Raw genomic sequence first — 21,815 nt, 5'->3', positions numbered from 1 at the left:
ATTTAGTTACCGCTCGTAGCTATCGTGTGTTACTTACCAATTTTTGTTCATTATTTTGAAAATGTTGTTTTATGTGTCGCATTATTTTGAACTTAACGCATTGAGATTTTTATTATATATCATATATTGAAAAAATAAAAATTTCAAGCTAAACGGGATATTTTTGCAGTCAATTTTGGCCCTTGTGAATTTATAAAAATATGAAAATTATCTGATTGAGACTTTATATTGCTCTTTTTCTACTAGCTTTAAATAGTATAGTTAATAAGGCAGATGCACGTATCGACCCTTACATAGTAGAATATATTTGGAAGTACCCGGTACTAGCAACAATTATCGTTGCAGTTTTTTACGTGCCAGCGGACGTAAACTGTGATGAAACGTACATATATTGCACAGTATTCAAAAGAAACAAAACGTGGTTTTCGAATTTATATAATTCGTGTATAATGCATACATACAATAATAATTATTATGTACAAAATTATTTGTTTGATAGAAATTTATAAAAGTAACAAAAAAGCCGAAAAGAAAGGATAGGTTGACGCACTTGCACTTTAAAAGTTTCTAAACGAAGAGGAGATCGAAGTAAGGATGTAGATGGGCACCTCGACGTAATTCTAGTGCGTCACTGACTAGCTGTCTCCGTGAGCGACGGTCTAGAGCCGCGTCCAGTGAGCCCGGGAAAAGGAAGGAGGAAGAGGAGTAGAGAGGTTTCACCAGTGCTGTTGGGGAGCGTGCGCGGAGCCGCCGTGACCGGCCTGCGCGTGGGCAGCGAGGTGGGCGGCGCGCGCGGCCGCTACTTCAGGGGTCTCCAGGATACCGTTGCCGTTCTGAGCCAGCCTGATCTGAGCGGGAGGTCCTTGCCATGAGGGAGCACCGTTCCATTGGTTGTGGGCGGGGGCGTCCCACTGGTTGTTGGCGGGGGCGTTCCACTGGTTGTTGGCGGCGGCGTTCCACTGTTGACCGGCGGGCTTGGCGGCGGAGAGTGCGGCCAGGTGAGCGGCGCGGGCCTGGGCTACTTCGGGAGTCTCGGCGACGGGCGCAGGGGCACCGGAGTTCCACGAGGGAGTGGCGGGGGCGGCGTTCCACTGGTTAGCGGGGGCACCGTTCCATGAAGAGGCGGGTGCGCTGTTCCATGAGGCGGCAGGTGCGCCGTTCCAGCTACGCTGCTGCTGCTGACCCTGCCAGTACTCTTCGTTGTCCCATCTGGGGTCGTAGGAGCCGTCGTCTTGTGGGTTGGGGTTGTTTTGCGACGCCTGCTGTAAGGCGGCTATGTGCGCAGCGCGGGCCTGAGCCACCTCGGGCGTGTCGAGGATATTGCGGCCGTCCTGTGACAGGGCGATGTTGGCGGGTGGGCCGGCCCAGCCGGACGCGTGAGCGCCGCACGCCAACGCCAAGCAAGCTACTACGATCTGTTGGCAAAATACAAAATCAAATTAATTATCAGACGTCGGATAGCAGTTGACGCTACTTAGTTAACTGGAATGACCTCGCATTCATTGCTAACGGCATTGCTTTTAACCCAATCAACTTTGTCCTTCATCAACATGTTATTATTTAAAGTTATTACTGTCGTAGTTGAGTTTACTCAGGTTCTGTCTTATCATAGGATCATAGGCATGTTATGAATATTGACAAAGTGTACAACAATACCTGTGATGGTAAATCTGTTTTGTATAAAGTTTTTGTTGGCTTTTGTTTATAAATTTATATTAACTTTAAACTACTTTTTTTTGCTTTACTCTAAAAACTTTAAAGTGATAGTTTAATATTCACCAATTAAAAATAATAGCCATTCAATCAATGTGGCAAGCATGTTCTAATATGTAGAATGATTTATAATCATTAAATTATATCAAAGAATAAAAAAGCGATAACAGATTTAATGTATTTTATTACATTAGTATGTAATTAAAATTAATAGAGTCGTAACAAACTGTTAAGACATGAACGATTAATTATTACAATTATGACTAGTAAAAATTTAGTTTGATTGAAGATTGAAATATTTTTTATGAAATGAAACAAAATATTTTTTTTGATCTATTAATAAAATTATGATCATATCAGTATTGATAGTTATGCTCAAAAATATAAAAGAAGCCCTACATCTGTGTGACCTGTTTTTTATCCGTTTATTTCACGCGATATAGATGTATGTATTTAGATAAAAGATTAAACTGATAAGTGAAGTTTGTATATAAATATAATTCAAGTCAATTACAGTGTTCCAAATATCGGCACATATTTATGTATATCACTTTGAGATGAGTGAATAAGTATGGAATTTGCTCGAATCTAAGTTCAGAACCACGTAACCATGTCAGGGCCTGCTGCGGTCGCGAGCCTCGGGTCAGACCGGTCGGTGTAATCGAGTCAATAAGTAAATCTATATTTATTACTTGAAATGTATCACTTTACTTAAAACGATAATAACACCGAGGCGTTAAATTATTTAATGTTTAATTTTACATATTTATATCCCTTTCAAATGTGTTTATTTCGAAACCGAGAAACATAAAATTATGAATTTTATTTTAAATCTCAGAGTTTGTAGATGTTACTTCATGGGTTTGATTATCGCACTAAAAAGGTTATTCTTTTCTTAAAACCTCTTTTGTGATTCATAGCTCAATAATAAAAAGCATATAGCGGAAGTTATCTCTGTTCACACTATTCATTAAATAAGTAATTTTACACTTTCGTACATAATTTTATTAACACGTAGACTAGGTCAAGTTAATTAAGCAACAATTTGTTAACTTAGCCATTAAAAAGACAAATGTTAATAAATCGTAAATATAGTTCATTGTCTTTTTTTAATTATGTAACTAGTCACAACATTTAATTTCTATGCTTAAGTAGAACTAAGTCAGTGCTTGAGCGTTATGTTACAAAATTCTTGATAAAATCAAGCACGCGGTTACAATACTGAGAAATGTTACTTGCCCTTGATTTTGCAGTTTAAGTTTTACTTTGCAGACTAATGTATGACATGCGTTTTAACTTGCTATTAAAATTTTGACCCAACATTTCATAAAAGATTTAATTTTTTTTGTTTCATTCGTCATGAAATTATGACTTTAGTTTAATAAAAGGTCATTATGAAAATTAGGACACATTGTCTATGGTCTAGTAAAAGTTTATAAGACACCTTTATGTCAAAGTAAACATTTGGCCCGAGAAATTAAAAAAATAGAACAGATATTAAGACCCTCAAGTCAAGCAATACTTAAGGTAAGCGAGCTTGTCTATTTGTTAGTAATATACGTACAAGTAAAAAAACTTGTTTTTCTAATACGCAATTATGTCAAATAAAAAAGACAATAGGCTATATTTGCTTTCATTTATAATTAATTGGGAATTAAAGTGTCCAATCAAAGCTATAAAGTGAACGGCTCAAGGTCCGAAGGTCCCTTGAAGGTTATAAAGCAGGAAACCAGCCATCCGGACCTGCCCACCGTCACATTCGTAGACTTGTTACCCTCGCCACTGTCATTTTTAAACTGACATTTCATTTTCAATTTTTTTAAACGCTATTACTATTCAGCCAGTAACAAGCTTTATTGAAGGTAGTTCTAAGTAACGTATGACATTAAATTTACTGCCGCATTCTTAGCTGATGATATACGCATAAAAAGAGGTTTAGTACTTATGACTAACCTCTTTTTAGTACAAAACTATAGTCTTATTTGAGATTTTTAAAGAAAATGATGATAAAAATATATGTTTTTGTATGATTGTTTGACAATGGATAGTCACGGACGCATGTTCACTAATTTATTATAGCTCTAGGGATATCTCTTATCGATACTGGGCGTTTCTTATAATAATTGTTGCAGGGCGGTGCGTGGGCATGCCCTTCTAAATGGGATACGATGGAATGCAGACAGGGCCAAATGCTAGGTGTGCCATATTTGACGTTTTACAGAAAATAATAAAACAAAACCAATTATACGAGACATCTTCCTCAATAGATCATCCCGATCCTGTATAACAGAGATCATAAAGACTCACATTTCATAGAATACTAGTTTTTACAGCTTTATTAAATTACCGGAAAAATCCAGTATTAAAATGGCATTACCAGTACTCGTCCTGTTGACATTGTAGTACTGGAGCATTACCGATCATAATTGGTGATAGCTGTCAGCATTCGCATCGCCATATTTGGTGAATACGTGGGCGTTGCATCAACATTCGCTTTTCGTCATTGCTATACTGACATTACAAAGGTAAAAAGCATAACAGCTACATACCACGAGATTGTAAAAGATAATTTTAAGGATTACTTTTTATAATGTTTTTAAAACGTCCCTTGAACTTATTACATTCATAGACAATAAGAGGGTATTTATAAAATCTATCTTTAGTATTTAAAATTCTCAAAGATAGCAACACTATTAATTTAATCTTTTGAAGAAAAGAATGAAGAAAAGATGAACATAATTTCTCATCGTTTGTTAGATATAGTGTAGTGTTATTCTTTTGCTGAAGTTTGAATGAAGTGCTAGATTAATTATATAATATGTGAAGATTTTAATTTATTTAATCTACATTTTTTCCTAAAACGAAAATATGGTAAAGGTAAGTAAGCACTAACACATTACGTATTGTACGACAACGAGTTGAGTGACGATGTAATGGATTTTATATTTTCATATTTTTTTGCCAAATTTTCAACGATATTTACAAAGTAATTCTAATATGAATTTTATGTCTTTTTCTAGTGAGATAAAATAGATTTTTAACATTCTGTTTTGAGGACTTTGTACGTGTTAAATGTTAAAATATTCTTTAGCTTATAAAAAACATAGGCAAATAAAATTCTTGACAAGACACGCATTAGTGAGCATTAATGCTCTAATAATACTTCACTCCGGACAACTTTCAGCGGCATTGAGTCACGTAGGAAACAAGCCTTCGTTTTAACCTTGCTACGCAAAATCTTTATATGCCTTACAGTGCGTAGTAGTTTTACCTATTAAGATATCGGATGTTTATTGATCAATCTATCTTCATTTCTAGGTAAACATTTTTATGAAAATATGTTTAACAATACATATTTATGTTTTCAACTAGATAATTGACAGAGAAGAATTTTTCTTACTTATTTTTCTCTATATAACATAGAAGGGTTTTTATTTTCGTCTAAGTTTGGAACTTAGAATGAAAAATGTATTGTTTTTTTTTGTACAAAATCTTTTGAACGTCTTCAACATTTTACATAATATGTATCTATGTAAGTGGTACTCTTATTAATGATAACTTCGTGGAAAAAATATATAAGGAAATTGTAAAATCGTGGGCAAAATGAACATTGATAATGACCTGGAAGTCGCGTGGCCGTCACGCTTGCATTGCACCGACAAATTTTCGACATGTGAGCAGGCCTAGTTTTTCACGCTATTAAATTTTATTATTTTAATTACCGTTAATTTTTTTTATGTTTCTTAATATACATATTGAAAGTTATTTAGTTTCTCTCTTATGTAAATTTCTTATATTCTTACATGAAATTTTGCTTTTTTTGTTGCTATTTTTGAATATGACAATGGAAAAATTATGATTTTAATTATATACCTTATATACTGTATAGTTGTGTTCAAAACTGATTAATAGGTAGCATGAATATAAAGGTCTAAAACTTTAGGTCTAAATTTCCATAATGTGACGAAATGTCTATTAAGTGTTGCGTTTGTATATAAAATGTCGCAGCTGTTATCGTCGAAGCGGAAAGCTTGTTAGAGAATTGAACTTGATAAAGGGTTCGCTGATGTGTGCGTAACTTGAATGTAGGCGAAGTGTGACCAAGTGACAGACCCGTCAGTACCGATACTAAATTAAGTTATTGTAACCGAACAAGACGCGAGACGTGTCATAAATCATGTCACCGGAAAATTATTAATATGTACGCTTTTTAGGGCTTCATTATATTTAAGAAGCTTCGTGATTCTTTAGAAGAATGAGAAGTTTTTTTGAGTTGATAGGAGTTAAATAGAGTAAAAAGGTACTTACCATAGATTTCATTTTTGTGAAGAGGTGAAGCACAGAAGTGAAAGAAAGAAAAGATTTAAGTTATACGATTAGTATATAGCGCTGATGGAAGACTAGTTGTCTTCCAGGATTCGCTATGTTGGGAGTGCAACTTGCGTCTGTGCAAAATGAGGGCGGGTGCTGATATTTATACTCGGCGCCTGCGCAGAGGGGGTGCCTCGAGCCAACTTGTGAGCGAAAGTATAGCCCATGTTGTTGATTATAGCGAATATCATAGTACGCATTTCAATGGCAATACGCGTTTTTCGGTTCATTTCTGTTTGTGATTCGATGCTTACAGTTTGGTTATTTTTTGATTATTCTAATGTTTTCCATAATTAACTTTGGATTTATTATTTATAATAAAGTTATGTGTTAGAACTATACAATATTTTAGTGCACTTTGTTGTTGCAATTGCGACATTTTGATTTTTTTTTTTAAATTTGGGAGCATGGTTTATAAGAAATAGTCAGTTTTTAATTTATATTTTTAAATTTTTCTGTTGTGATATTGTTAAAGTTGATTTTTATTAATTTTATTTAAACCACATAACTGATCACTGATCTTATTAGATTACTTAGTAATGTAAAACTTTATATTTATATTCTAATCTCTATATTCTATTTATAACTCAAGATCGGTCGAACTGATTTATCTGAAAATTGATGGGGAGGTAGTTTAGAACTAGGAGACGGACATAGGAACTTTTTTTATCTTGTGTGCATTTATTATTCCGCGCGGACGGAGTCGCGGGTAAAAGCTAGTATAAAATCTTTGGATATTTGTACATGAATAAAAATTAAATCCTGTTAGTTTTATCAATCGTTGATGCGAGATTGTTTAAAATAGTTTATTTTAAATTACATAATAGTTTTCCCGAACGTATAAGAGAAAAGAAAATTGGAAAAGTCGGCTTCAGTTATTGGGAATACATGTAAAATTTACAATACTTTATCATAATTTTCCATAACCAAAAATTTAACTAGTAACAAAAAGTTATGAATTAAATAATGGCTGTATTCGCTATTTATGTTAATATAAGAGTTTTCAGGAAAATCTACAGAATTGCGATGGTCGTGTGACAGTGTTATAAATTGAATTTACCCGAATTTCCACGGCCGAAACACCTTTATCAAAACATATTGCTATCTCTGTTTTATCAAAGTGAATTAAAGGGACAACTATGTTTTTAACAGGTGTATGTAACAGTGGAAATCCACAGTTACATAGAACAATTATTTATGATAGACTCGTGAATTTATTGTTTCCCATGACGATTAGATATTACCTAACATATTAATTATATTATGCGTGTGCGTAAAGAAATATTAATTGTATAAAAGATAAACCTATGTGGTATATATTTTGGATGCCTGCATATATGTATTTTCGCTAATGGAAGTTGGGAATTTAGAGAAAGTAAACTCTTAAAGTGCTATCTTCTTTTTATGGTCGGAAAGTACAAAGAACCATATTTAATTTTAAAAAAGGAAAGATTTGTATATGACTAGTATATTTTAAATCTACAGAATTTATCTTAATAAATTAATTCAGCATTTAAAGTGACGTAAGTTATTATCAATTTGCGAAAAAAGATTTTTTTCATGGTAATGCATTAGTTAAGGTTGCTTCGATTGTTGAATATTAAGCTTTAAAGAATATTTGCCTCGTATAAGTAAGAATGTAACCTTATTTTATTATCATAAACATAATGATCACTTCTACAGTGATAATCAAAATGATTTTAAGTAGATTTAATTCTACAACAGGCCACGAAGTAGGAAACAGTTTAGGATAACTTGAAATCTTATTTCCCATTAGTGCTTTATATTTTAAGTTAATAATACTAATGCCTTTGTCGACTACACGACTCCTTTGCTATTTACAAAATAATCATTATTATTCACTAGATGTCGCCCGCGACTCCGTCTGCGAGGAATTAAAAAAAATGTAATAAGTAGCCTATGTGTTCTTCCAGACTATGTTCTACATTTGTGCCGTTAAGCCGATCCAGAGATACCTTCAAACAAACATTCATTCATCCATCCATTCATCTAAACATTCGCATTTATAATATTAGTAAGATGAAAGCTTAAGATACGAAGCAAGGAATATATATTTTATTAACTTACATGATGCATAAACAAAAATTTGTACATTTATCCGTACGACTAGATTCTAATTCGGGTATGTACGGGGATGTAGCTTAGGCAAGCTCAGTTACAGGAACAGGGTTGTTGGAGTTGACTGGATTTGGATGACAAGGATTCGACTTTTATTAAGATCCTTTGATGAAAGTTGGAAGGATATGTTTAACAATGGATATTTAATTGTTTATGATGATGATGATAATAATTAATTAAATTGAACCGCATTAATAGATAAATTAAAACTTGTCCCTTAACAACTTCCTATCGATTATAAGAAAATGTCGTAATGTCGAATTTGACATTAGTCTTGTAAGGTCGGAGAACATGTTTCAGTCAGGAAACCCTGTACATATAACTTGATATGATAATTGACAGTTTTTTTGAAAATGAGGACATGTTTTATTATTTAATTTGTTTTTCTTTTTAAGAGTAGTCAGGTAGCAATGATTTCGTTTCTTTTTTTATATTGCGTTTCTGCGGAGTAAAATTATGGATAGCCTTATAAAGTTGGTGATAAACCACCAACGCAGTGTCATCTTAATGTACACTCACCTTAAATATTTTGTATGAGAATTTCACATGTAATGACCATATAAGCAAATTCAATATATCTCAATGCATATAAATCACCTGATGCATTTAAGACATATGGATGTATTTTAAAATGGATTCCAGAATATTTCTGCAACATTTAATCTTGATCATAATACTTCTTTTGTTTTTAAATGTTCGTTCTACATGTTCTTCATTTTTTTAAAGTTTCTTATGTTACAATTTTATGTGTCATTTATTTATGTAGTAAATAAGTATAAGTTTGATTAAGTAGTGTTACAGATATAAAAAAATAACTGGAAGTTTATAAGGGAAAGCTAGAAAATGGGATAATACTCTTCTAATATGAATCTTGACCATTGACCTTTCAAAGGACATCTAAGAAAAGTAAATATATATCTTTTTATTATGTCCTTCGTCATTCTATTGAGTTTGAAAATTCAAGGTTGTTATAGATGAGTTAGCGTTGTCCTTAACCCATGCAAAAAAACTTACGCGCGTACGCCAGTAAAAAGATGTCATAAGAAGTATCTTGGCAATATTCCGAACAAGGTAAAAAAGCATAAACGGTAAGATGTAAGTTTTATACAAGTTGTCAAGACTAGACTGACCTCGTAATTTAGTAGATGAAGCATTACACTTATATATAACTAGCTGTCGCTCGGGATTCCGTCCGCGCGGAATTTAAAAAAAACTTAAAGTAGCTGTATATGTTCTTCTAGACCATGTTCTACATGAATGCCAAATGTCATGGAGTTTCGTTGTGCCGTTCTGGGGATACCTACAAATAAACATCGATCTATCCATCCATCTAAACATTTCATCATAAACATCATCATCAACAGCCTTTATCTGCCCACTGCTGGGCATAGACCTTTCCCAATGCCTTCCACAGTATCTAAACATTTGCATTTATAATATTAGTATGACTGATCCTAGATTAATAAATAGAGATGTATGGAAGAGTGGTACATACTGTGCAGACCCGAGGGAAAATTATTAAAACGTAATTGCCTAAGGGTCAGTCAAGGGGAACTTTATAAATGTCCTTAATATCGGGTTCGGCTAGAGCGTTAATCGTAATTACTATAATTATACATATGTTTTATGTTGAGTAAAAATTATCAAAAAAATTATAAGCACTAATGAGGCGAGTCCTTATATGTAAGAGTTAGTAATTTTTATGTATTGTAGGTCGTAGCTGTCACATCATGTGTCGATTTGAAGGTCTGATGTTTTTTTTGAATGGTAAAGTGTACGTTCAAGTTTAAATATATTTTAACCCCGAAATGTAGAGTTATGTAAGGTAAAGTAGACTTGAAAGTTGATCTGTAGCAGATATATTGATGTTACTAGCCACATTAATATGTCTACCTGAAAGGGGTTGACTCAAAATGGCAATGGAGGAATCTCGAAAACACTTGTTTAAACATTAGGTGTTAAATAAAACATAGGTATTTACATAACATTATATATATAGCTATAACTAACTACATTTATCTATATTTATTTTAATATAACTATATTTATTATATATAAAAACAGGGTTTTTTTTTAAATCCAAGTGCATTTTTGGTTCATTTTACGGAAAGAATATTTGATAAATAAAAAGATAATTTCATTTTCACTTTCATTTCATTATAGTTAAGGTATTTATTAATGAGTTTATCCGAAACAGTGATTGGATGATTGAAATATTTTTAAGCGATAAATAATTAAATAACATTTCTTTTTGTATTTGTACAATTCATAAATGTATTACACAAAGGTAAACGTACAAGGCAGGGTCGTATTCGAGCGATAATTTGTAAAAAGGTATTAAATATATTCCATTTTATCACGTGTCACTCCGCCCCGCTGCGTTTACGACAATGGTGACCATTTTCGATATTCCGACACTGTCATTGAAATTAATTCGCGACAATTACATTGCGGTTTCGGATCGATCCAATTTATCACATCGTATTTTTAGTTCTGGAACTCATTTACCTTACTTCTTATTAATATAAATGCAAACGTTTAGATAGATGGATTTTGTTTAGTAGGTATCTCCGGAATGGCTTATTGATGAAAAGCACAGAAGTAGAGCATAGTCTGGAAGAACACGAAGGCTTCTTATTAAGTTTTTTTAATCCCGTCTAGATGGAGTCGCGGGCGACAGTTAGTGTTATTGATAAAATAATCCAATTATTAATTAAAATATACCAGTTGATATTTATATATAACTATATAATGTTTTGTAAAATATAAATTAATTTTTAATTAGAACAACATTGTTCTGTTGTATCGGTTAAAAGTGAATTAAAATATGGCACCTGATTGGGCAAGTGTAAGTGTGTCAAGTGCGGTCCAGCCGCAAACACTGCTCTGTTATCAAAGATCTAAACCGCAATGGATCCGAGGACTGTCTGTGATGATATTACATTAGAATCTATAACTGGGATAGTGTTAGAATTAATTAAGTACTAGTAGAATTAACCACACAGCAGACAGGCGTGAAGTCGAAGCAAATCTGCATTTCGTCTGATGAGTGCGGTGCCAGAGGCCTAATCTTAGTCCCCTTTCCCTTCCCACCCTTTTCTTATTAGGAAAGGATGGGGAGGGGAAGTGGATTTGGCGGAAGGGTGGAATATCCTGTTTCTGTGCGTCCCCTTCTCCATTGAGTAAAGGTAGGCAACGGATCTGCATTTGCATGTCTATGGGCAACGGTCGCCTCACTATTTCGAAGAATTCAGGTGTACGTTTGCTCGTTTGCCACCTTTTGATATTAAAAAAGTAGCAAAGAATTCAAATACGAGGGTGATATCTGTTAACGATATTATGTTAAGTTTTTTGTACTTCTACATCAATTTGTTAAGTTAAGCAGACGTGTAAATACTTTAGCTTGGTCAAGATAAAGTTAAGTTTGGCTTGCATTTATTACTTTTCAAACTATTGTACTATAAATACTTTTAAAGAACAAAACGACTACATATCCAATCTAGATAAATTCAAAATCATTGAGTATAGTTTACTTAAATAGATTTTTATTATAAAGCTTTACCTTGTAATTTAAGTTCGCATTCTTACTTCTGTTTGTTATTAATAAAGGGATTACAACGACTCACTTCAATTTAATTTTCTTTCTCATTTCGGGAGTATTTTACCAATATCTTACCATTATTATAAATGTGAAAGTTTAGATGTATAGATGGATGGATATTTGTCATTACCTATTTCTAGAACAACTAAACGAATCTCGCTGAAATTATGCATAGGTTTTTTTTAATTCGTTTCGCACAGACGGAGTCGCGTGCAACAGCTAGTATTTAATAAACAACATACAAATGACAATGTTAATGTTACACTTAAAAAATTAAATTTAGAAGTCTAAAAACATATGTAAAACCCCTGTTTTATTTTATTGCTTTGTATATTTTCCGGCTCGGTTACTAACCTTTTGTACCACGAAACTATAGTTTTCAAACAATTTTTGTCATCCAATACTAGGCCAGGTACAATTCATAAAAATATTACAAAAGTTTAAAAGCATTGTATACCAAGATATTGTAATAATCGTGTATAAAGTGATTGCTTAAAACCTAGTTTCGGCACGTGACCTTGTTTGCATATTTCACGTGATAACTTCGTGCTTCCGATTAAAATATATATCAGAATGGACTTTTATTTGTATTTATCATACACTAGCTGTCGTTCTCGATTTCGTGCGCGCGGAATTAATCAGTAACCTATGAATTTTTTTCAGACTATGTTCTACATCTGTGCCAAATTTCATCAAGATGTGTTGAGCCGTTCCGGAGATACGTTCAAACAAACATCCATCCATTCAAACATTCGCATTTAAAATATTAGATAAAATTAAGTATTTGGTATCGAGTAATTTAATATCTTATTAATATGTGTGTGTGAGAGAAAATGTATTTATTTTAATTTTTATTTCCTACTAGTTGTCGCCCGTAACTCCGTCAGTGCGGAAACAAACAACTTAATAAGTGGCCTATGTGTTCTTCCGGACTATGTTGTACAATTGTGCCAAATTTCATCAAGATCCGTTGAGCCATACCGAAGATTCTTTCAAACAAACATCCATCCATCCATCTAAACATTCGCATTTATAATGTTATAGTATGATTTTCTTTTTTTTTTACTTTGCTTAATCACATTTTATGAATATCATTGCTTATGGATAGATAAAAAATTTCTATTTAAATTTAATTTTATTAAAGGTTTGATTTCACACTGTTCCTTAATTTTATTTGAAATAACTTGTACAGCACATATGTAATCTTAGTTTAATGTTTTGTTACTTAGGTATATGTACTTTGAATTAGTAAAGGCGGTAAGTTATGTCGGTAACACAATGCAAATTATGTGTAACGTTGGTTATATTAAAATAGTTGCAGCTTAACTGACCGTAACTTTTTAAATACCAACTGTTACTAAAAACATCATACATAAGTGATTCATGTTGAACGACTTACTTCTTAAATGTGGATCGATTTTTAGTTGACTTAAATGTACTGTTTTCTATAACGTATAAATAATTTTTTGAATGTTGTTGTTTTTTTTTTAACTTTTGAGGCGCTTAAAAAGTTTGCTTAAACTGCTAAAGCATCATAAAATTTTAGATAATACCAAATTAGATTATGGTGTTAAATTAAACTACTCGAAGTAATAAGAATTATTGACTTTAATTTCACTGTCAAAAGAAAACCATTTCTCTATACTACGCTCCAGTTTAATTTTCCACTAGTCATCCAATCTTGACTTTTTTTTAAATTATTGCAGTTACTTTAAACCATTTTCCTTGTTGTCTTTGTGTATATGTTTGACTTTCATTGCAGAGCACAATACAATTAATTTATGTTGCTATCCGCACCCATATCGGCACAAGGTCGCCAGGTCAGCTCACCGTGAGATACGGGAAGTCAGTTTGGCGAATAATTCTCATCAAGAAAACGAGAAAGTGTGCGTTGTGTTGCGCATATGATGCTAGTTTATAAAAGGACAGAACAATGTAGAATCCAGAGCAGTACAGAGTGCAGTACTGTAATGTATGAATGCACACTTACTGTAAAAATACTGTTGTCTACTGCTCCGCCACTCTGTTCTGCCCTCGTGAAAAAGTATACAATGCAGGTATTACGTGACCACGCGCAAGGGCGTTGGGTCAGTTTTTATTGCTTGAACTAGATTTTTTTGTGGATTTAATGTCCGGCTTAAGGACTTGATTTTATGCGGTATCCGGATCCGGCTATGCTTTGCTCGGGAAGTAGTTTCAAGACAAGCACATTTTTATCGAATTGTTTATCTTCTAAGATAAAGACTAAATACATTAAAATAAATTAATTTAAATGGCATAATAAATAAATAATAATTTAGGTAATAATACTTCTAAGGGTTATTATATTCTGTACTCTAAATATGTAACTTAATTACAATTTAACCTAAATAACATGACACACATGCAGTGACATTAACATGCCAGATTAATTTTCCGGTGCACTAAGTAAAGTCTCAATCGCTGCCTCAGCGCGCGTTGATGTCGAAAACAGGCGGCGGTGCGTGTGTGACCGAAAAATCGTGTTTATCGCCAGTTTGTTGTTTAACCAGGCACATTTTAAAGACTCAGCTAATTACTTATTGAACGAATAATCGACAAAGCTTTTTAAAAGGTGATCTTTTACAAATAGCCTTATCATCATACATTGGCTCTAACATCACTGCCAGCCAGTTTGCGATTATTTATTGGCAGCCGAGAAAATGACAGCCAATGTAGTGTGCCACTTTTACAAATTATCGTTTTGTGAATGAGTCGTTCCATATACAATTTGCCTTGTCTTTACTTGCTGGTGTAAATTACAAACAGGCGGTGTTCACGATGTGCCAGTGACGCGTGCAACTTGAACTTGGTCGGAATCAGGCTGTGGAATGTCAATCGCCTTCTATAAAGAGTCAAGTGTGAAAGGCGACGTGTCACTGGGCACTGGGCGGTTTACCGCTTTATACTAGACGTGTGTTTGATTGGATATCATAAATCATATTAATACGTTAACTTGAACTTGTTGTGTGTTTACACAACATATAAAAAATCTTTAAATAGGGTAAGATAACTTACGAGTACTGCGGACATAAATCTCTCAGTGTGAGCTTTTGAATTTTAGTATTTAAAGAAAAGAATATATTGACCACCTCTTCAAGTAAAATGTCATAACAAAGCTGTACCTATTAATGTAAAATACATAATTTTAACTCGTTATTTAAAATCAAAATATTTCTCTACAAGGTTTTATCCAGTCTGTAAGTCTCAAACAAAACTGTACATTCACCAATCTGTCAGACACCAATAAATAACTTAAAATACGTCACCTTCATAAATTGTCATATCCTATCTTACGTCAGACTCGCATTCTTCGATAATTCATGCTTTTATCATTATTGCGATCAAAAGTAATAAATGATAAAGGGCATTATTATATCTGAATGGTCAAATTGATTATAGGTTTAATTATATACCACGTATGTACCTTGAATAGCCTTCGTAGCAGAATAGCGTGCCCCGAAAGGATAGTGTTCTTAATCAACGGTCCAAGGATATATTTTTAACAATGTTTTGTTAACAAAATTTTTATTTAGTAACACCTTTCTTTAACCTTAAAACTCTACACTCTAAACATCAAAGTGTTTTACCTTTTCAAAATAAACTTGATATGTTTTTAGTAACTAGAATAAAGGAGTGCCTTAAAATGACGTCGCGAAGCTTGTCCTAATGTAATGTAATGTATGTTATGTAACCTTGTTATAATTTATAAAATTTAATAAAAATATCTTTTAAGGCATAGATCTTTAGTATGGGAATACATATCTTATTGGTTTTAGAGTTTTCTAACTGGTGGCGTAAGAAATGCAATAAAAATTTTAAATTGAAATTTTTACGATATATAACACATCTAGAAATTATTAGAAATTACTGTACCAAAGCACAAATCTGAACGAGTAATAATTTTTTAGTAAAGTGTACCATAAAACTGTAAACATTGCGCGATAGTAGGACTTTCAGCATTCGCTGTTTAATTTAAAAACCAACAAACCTAACTGACTATACTCCCATAACACTACAGAGAATAAGAGTTTAAAGACAGGACTTCAAAATCCGGCAAGCCGTTTATGAAAATGTTAAAGCATAAAAAATATATTCAAGTGTTTATCAAACTGCTGTATAATTTCGGAAAAGTTCGTTTCTGTCATACTTTGATCAAAAGCCGAAAATTATAAGGCAATATTCATTCCAATTATCTTAATACATTCAAATAATCCAGATTTGAAGGTTGGCAACCCTACACGACGGACTTGACATTTTAATGATAAAGAATTTAAAAACAAAAAGTTTTAACAAATTCAAGCTTCATACATATATTAATATATACTAGACGTAACCCTGTATCGCTCTATTTACAGTGATTTATATATTTGTCACTGAAAAAGAAGAGATAAAATCATATGAAAATATTTTATATATTGGTGTTTCGTAATAGACTTATCTTATATCTTTACTGTTATTTGAGCATTAATTTCGTAATCATGAGAGTAATTTCGTTATAATATTAATTCGTAAATAAGAAACAATAAGTCGAACATTATTTTTACATTTGTGAATTTTTAAAATAGGAAAGACAAATAACGGATACTGTTTGTCCTCTTCTTTGGCTATAAACAGTAGGCAAAATAAAATTAATTTGTATTAGTATTTATAAAACAAATTACAATTCAATCTAATAATACGTGTAACATATTTATTTAGCAATACATATAAAGCGTTTTGAATGGCAATAAATATGTTTATAAACCAACATTGTATCAATATCATATATCAAGAAAGCAATCATTGCTCTAATAATAGGTAATTAAAAAATTAAACTAGTTACAGAGGCTGTTATGTCAATTTTTAACGGCAGATCCGGTTTGCAACCACAATCGAGGACATTTATTTCCTACCCACATTAGTGTAATGTCATTTGTGGCTTATAGTGCAATTAGGTCGAAAATAATCATAGCAACATATAAACTTACTATATTATAGCTCTTATGGTGACTGCTCGATGAAATATATTTGATCATAAGTGGGGAGCGATTGTAATTCCTTGACTGTACATCTGGTATGTTGCTATGAGCAACTATGTTGCTATGTCCACATGCAATTAATATTATATTAATTGTTTTTAGCTAATAAAAGTAAACCTTTGTGGTTGATAGTTAATTAAGTTGCCAACATAACAATAATTTCAACTCATATGTAATTTTTTTAGTATACGAAATTGTTTTAAAATGTCAGTACTCGTAATGAAAATAAAATTTCCCTTCTTTCCGCGATCCGTAAATTCATAATTGAGATAAATGTCTTCATACAGATTTAATAGTTACTTCTGAAGTCAAATTATTCTACAATTATGCTTATGTAATTAGTTGGTAAATGTAAAACCACATAATAACAGTTCTTTTAGTTTTGGACGAGGTCGAGGTTTGATTAAATCTTTACAAATATAAATGTACGCACATATTTCATTATTATACGATGGTTAGACGTCGTAACAATGTCAAATTATTTCACGAAATAGAATATCGTATTAAATAATAGACCAATAGACCATGGTTTAGTTCTGTTCATATTTTGTTAATACATTTCACATGTGTAAATTAAATCAGTTTTCATATGTTCACGTTTCATTTTACGTTGTCGTTTATTTACATTGTTTGCTCAGAAACTATTTAACCGAATTGAAAAAAGTCACTGTTGGGAAATTACACTGCATAGGCTATATTTATTAGTAGATTTTTTATTTAATTCCACACGGACGAAGTCGATGGCTACTGCTATTATTTTATAAGATCATTAGTTGGTCACATAATCTATTATATGAACATTTTCAATAGAAATAAAATAGAAATTACTAAAAAAATCCTCCGATTCGTCTCCTGTAAAGTTCATAAAAATGACTTATGCGATGTTATTAGCTAAGTGGCGATATCGATTCGTTTTTAGCCGACTTCAAAAAGAAGGAGGTTATCAATTCGACTGAATTTTTTTTTTTTTTTTTTTTTATGTGTGTTACCGCGAAACTCGGCCCCTGGTGGTCCGATTTTGATAAAAATTATTTTAATCGAAAGGAAGTGCTTGCAGGTGGGTCCCATTTTTTTGTTTTTTTTTTTTAAAATAACTAGAAGACTAGTAGATTTTGAATATAGCTTCAAAATTTGTTGCGAAATTTGGGACATTTTTGCTTTCAGCGCTTACGTAGGCTAAACTATAGGACCTACATAAAAATGATGTATGGCGAATTGTAGCTCTTTAAAGGTGCTAAATAAAAGTCCGCGATAGCATATATCTATCTTTTATAGTTTTCTCACAATAACCATTTTTTTCTTTAGAAACATTAATTAAATTTATGCCCTATTTCCGACGCTATTATTCAAGTTCAGTATTAACTCTTATGTAAATAAATATGTTCATTATCAAGAGAATTTAATGTAGATTATATTTGCAATTGAAACTATATCATTCTGTCTAATAGTTTAGGAGATATCGTAAGAATAAAATTACGCGGAAACGAAAAATGCTACATCGCGTTACAATGAATAGCACAAATTTGCTTTCTGGGCTTACGTAGGTCAAACTATATGACCTACATTAAAATGATGTATGGAGTAATTATAGATCCTTAAATTTGCTAAATAAAAGTCTCAGGTGGCATATATCTATCATCTATGGACGTCTCACAAAAACCATGTTATTATGAACAAACTTCGATTAAATTGCACACGAAAAACAGCGTCGTAAGCTTACGGCGCTATTATATTATATTCGATATGAATCCTTATCCAAATAAATATGTTTGATGGCTAGAGTATTAAATGCAGATAACATTAGCCTTTAAACTATGTAATTCTGATCAATAGTTTGGAAGATATTAAATTATTAAAAACTACGCGCATTCGAAAAATGCTACTGCGGCGCGCGGCTGGACAAAATTAAAGGCACGCTACGATGTATTAGTTCGTTAATTTTCAATTTGTATACCGATTTTGATAATTATTTCATTGTTTAAAGGATAAGTGGTTATTTGGTGTATTCTAAATTAGTTTTTGAATTGAAGTACACACATATTAAATAGGAAAGTCCTTTTCTTTATTTGTCTTATTTATGTCCTTATACGTATTAAGGAAATTTGTAATTGAACTTCAAATTCACTAAAAATTGAGAAATAAAACAAACATTTTAAGAAAAAAAATAGCCGACTTCAAAAAAAAAAACTATCTCAAACAAAATGCGCTCAAAAGTAACGTAAAAAAAAACAATTTCAAACAAAATGCACTCAAAAGTAACATAAAAAAACAATTTCAAACAAAATGCACTCAAAAGTGACGTAAAAAAACAATTTCAAACAAAATGCACTCAAAAGTAACATAAAAAAACAATTTCAAACAAAATGCATTCAAAAGTACCATAAAAAACAATCTCAAACAAAATACACTAAAAAGAAACAAAATAATGTCATGAAAACTTCTTTCTTTCTTTCTTCTCTCTTTCAAAAACCCTCTAAACTCTAAAGAAAGTTCTCTTCTTTCTTGTAACATGTCTATATTGTATAATTATTGTTATTTTGGAGTCGGTTTCGGCCTAAGTAGGGACATAAACGTAAGTATGTCTAATACATCTCAAATATAAAAAGTATAATATTATATTTACTTCGGCCGACACCGACTGCGAAATAACAATAATTATACAATATAGACATGTTACAAGAAAGAAGAGAACTTTCTTTAGAGTTTAGAGGGTTTTTGAAAGAGAGAAGAAAGAAAGAAAGAAGTTTTCATGACATTATTTTGTTTCTTTTTAGTGTATTTTGTTTGAGATTGTTTTTTATGGTACTTTTGAATGCATTTTGTTTGAAATTGTTTTTTTATGTTACTTTTGAGTGCATTTTGTTTGAAATTGTTTTTTTACGTCACTTTTGAGTGCATTTTGTTTGAAATTGTTTTTTTATGTTACTTTTGAGTGCATTTTGTTTGAAATTGTTTTTTTTTACGTTACTTTTGAGCGCATTTTGTTTGAGATAGTTTTTTTTTTTGAAGTCGGCTATTTTCGTTTAAATAAACAAGTAAATTAAAACAATTAATAGAACTTGTTTTACATGTCTTCTCTGTCGTTGCAGTTTTGTAATCGTTATACATTTAGCTGTCTAATAATTTAACGAATTTAGTAATATCTAGTTAAAAAAATGTATATGCACTCTACCTTTACAGATGCCTGAGTACATAAAAAGAAATGTAAGTAACACTGGCCCGTAACATAAATATACATATAAAAAGGGGTGTTCGCATTCCATGAGATGAGTAAAAGGTAATCGCCAAAATGATAAAACCTTTTGGCAACAGCGTTTCGTCGTCAAATTTACCATGTTTACGATTAGACTACTTAAACTTTAGACTTTGCCTTACTTTATTATAAAAAAGAACAACTTATTTCACACGTCTCAACACATTAAAATAAAATACTTAATCTTACTAATACGCGTAACGCGAAAATTTAGATGGATGGATATTTGTTTGAACGTATCTCCTGAACGACTCAGCGGATCTGGATGAAATTTGGCACAGTTTTAGAACACAGTCTGGAAGAACACATAGGTCACTTACATTTTTTAATTCAGTGCTAGTAGATTATAAAATAGTAAGATTGCATGGAATTGTTGTCACCAATTCGTTATCATTAGATTGTTCAAGAAAACGTAAAGTTAATGTTTAAGTTCGATTAATTCGATAATGAGGGGAGTGTACAATAATTAGCAGATACCAAGTAAAATAAGAAAAATACGAGATTACCGATTTTAATGACTTGTAATTTTTAAGTGCTGGCGATAAAATAAATTACGTGTGAATGATTAGTTTTTTTCAGTGTGGTTTAAAAAAATCTATGTTCAAAGTTTAGGTGGTGGTTATGTTGTTAAGGTAACAATAAAATCAGTCCAGAGATCAGATAAGAAATGAGAGTGTGAACGAAAATCTGTTTTAATTTATGATTTCAATTGAGGACTGACTTTCAATGAATTGTGTAATGTATTTACATGTCATACAATTCGGTTGGCAACATTGGTTGCAGTGGTATTTCGGTGACAATATAAATTTTGCTTCAAAGGTATGATGTCAGCATCTTTTTGTAATTATTTTTTTAATCAAAAGATAGCAAACCTAGCGGCCACTTGAATATGCCTAAATAGCGAAATGATCGCTCCCCTCCTCCGTCAAATCAACTTTCCCTTCCCATCCTTTCCTTGTAAGAAAAGGGTGAGGGGTTAAAGAGGGCTAAAATTAGGCCTCCGGCACGCACGCTCGTCAGGCGGAACGCGGAATTGCTTCCACTTCACGTCTGTTTTCTGTGTGGTCGTGGTATTTCACCGGTCCAGCAGGCACATTCAAGCAACGGATGTTGTTGGCGTCTACTAATAAAAAAAAGAACGATGTAACTACTTTTTGTCTTATAAGAAAAATGTTTTATCTATGCTTTTTTAAAGGTCCGTAGCGAGTAATCGTCAACTCTCATACGCGACTTGAAAAAAATGAGGAAAAATTTTTTAATGAACCTGTAAGTAGTGTAAAAACATCGTAAAACGTTTTTCTACTCGTTTTAAGAAAGAAAGCTGTCGTCAATTTAAATATGTTTCAATGGAAATGTACCCACAATCTTAACTCAATGTGTAGTATACCGTTTATTATAAGTAGTCTAGTCGTCCTTGGCAACAAACCTTTCTATAAAAAGCATTCTTGTCATACAATGATTAAAAGTTGAGATATCCTATATCCTTTTATAGTCCAAAAGGCAGTGACCTAAACAATGCAAAAAGTACAAATAGATCATTTTAATGAAGGACAACAAGATTGGGTATTGAGGAAACGAACTTCATTTGTTTATCAGGAAGACTTTTGCTGATGCAATGTCCAGTCCTTAAGCGATGTTTATGATCCGAACTGATATTCGTGCAGTAAAAATCATACAAAAGAAGATAAAGGACGAATAA

The 21,815-nt window shown here is 32.2% G+C and overlaps 1 protein-coding gene across 1 annotated transcript; it reads right to left on the bottom strand.

The window, feature by feature from the left end:
• Positions 1 to 421: 421 nt before the first annotated feature.
• LOC106709131 (pupal cuticle protein) lies at positions 422 to 6,156 on the bottom strand. The gene is made up of 2 exons (XM_014500839.2): positions 6,022 to 6,156; positions 422 to 1,415 (listed from the first exon to the last, which is right to left on the bottom strand). The coding sequence occupies exons 1-2, from the start codon at positions 6,031 to 6,033 to the stop codon at positions 717 to 719; spliced, it is 711 nt and encodes a 236-aa protein (XP_014356325.1). The 5' UTR covers positions 6,034 to 6,156; the 3' UTR covers positions 422 to 716.
• Between the last annotated feature and the right edge of the window lie 15,659 nt (positions 6,157 to 21,815).

Source organism: Papilio machaon, chromosome 21 (assembly GCF_912999745.1).
Source record: "Papilio machaon chromosome 21, ilPapMach1.1, whole genome shotgun sequence".
NCBI classification, from domain to species: domain Eukaryota; kingdom Metazoa; phylum Arthropoda; class Insecta; order Lepidoptera; family Papilionidae; genus Papilio; species Papilio machaon.
Note: the sequence above shows the minus strand (reverse complement) of the source record. Positions and strands in the feature narration are given on the sequence as shown.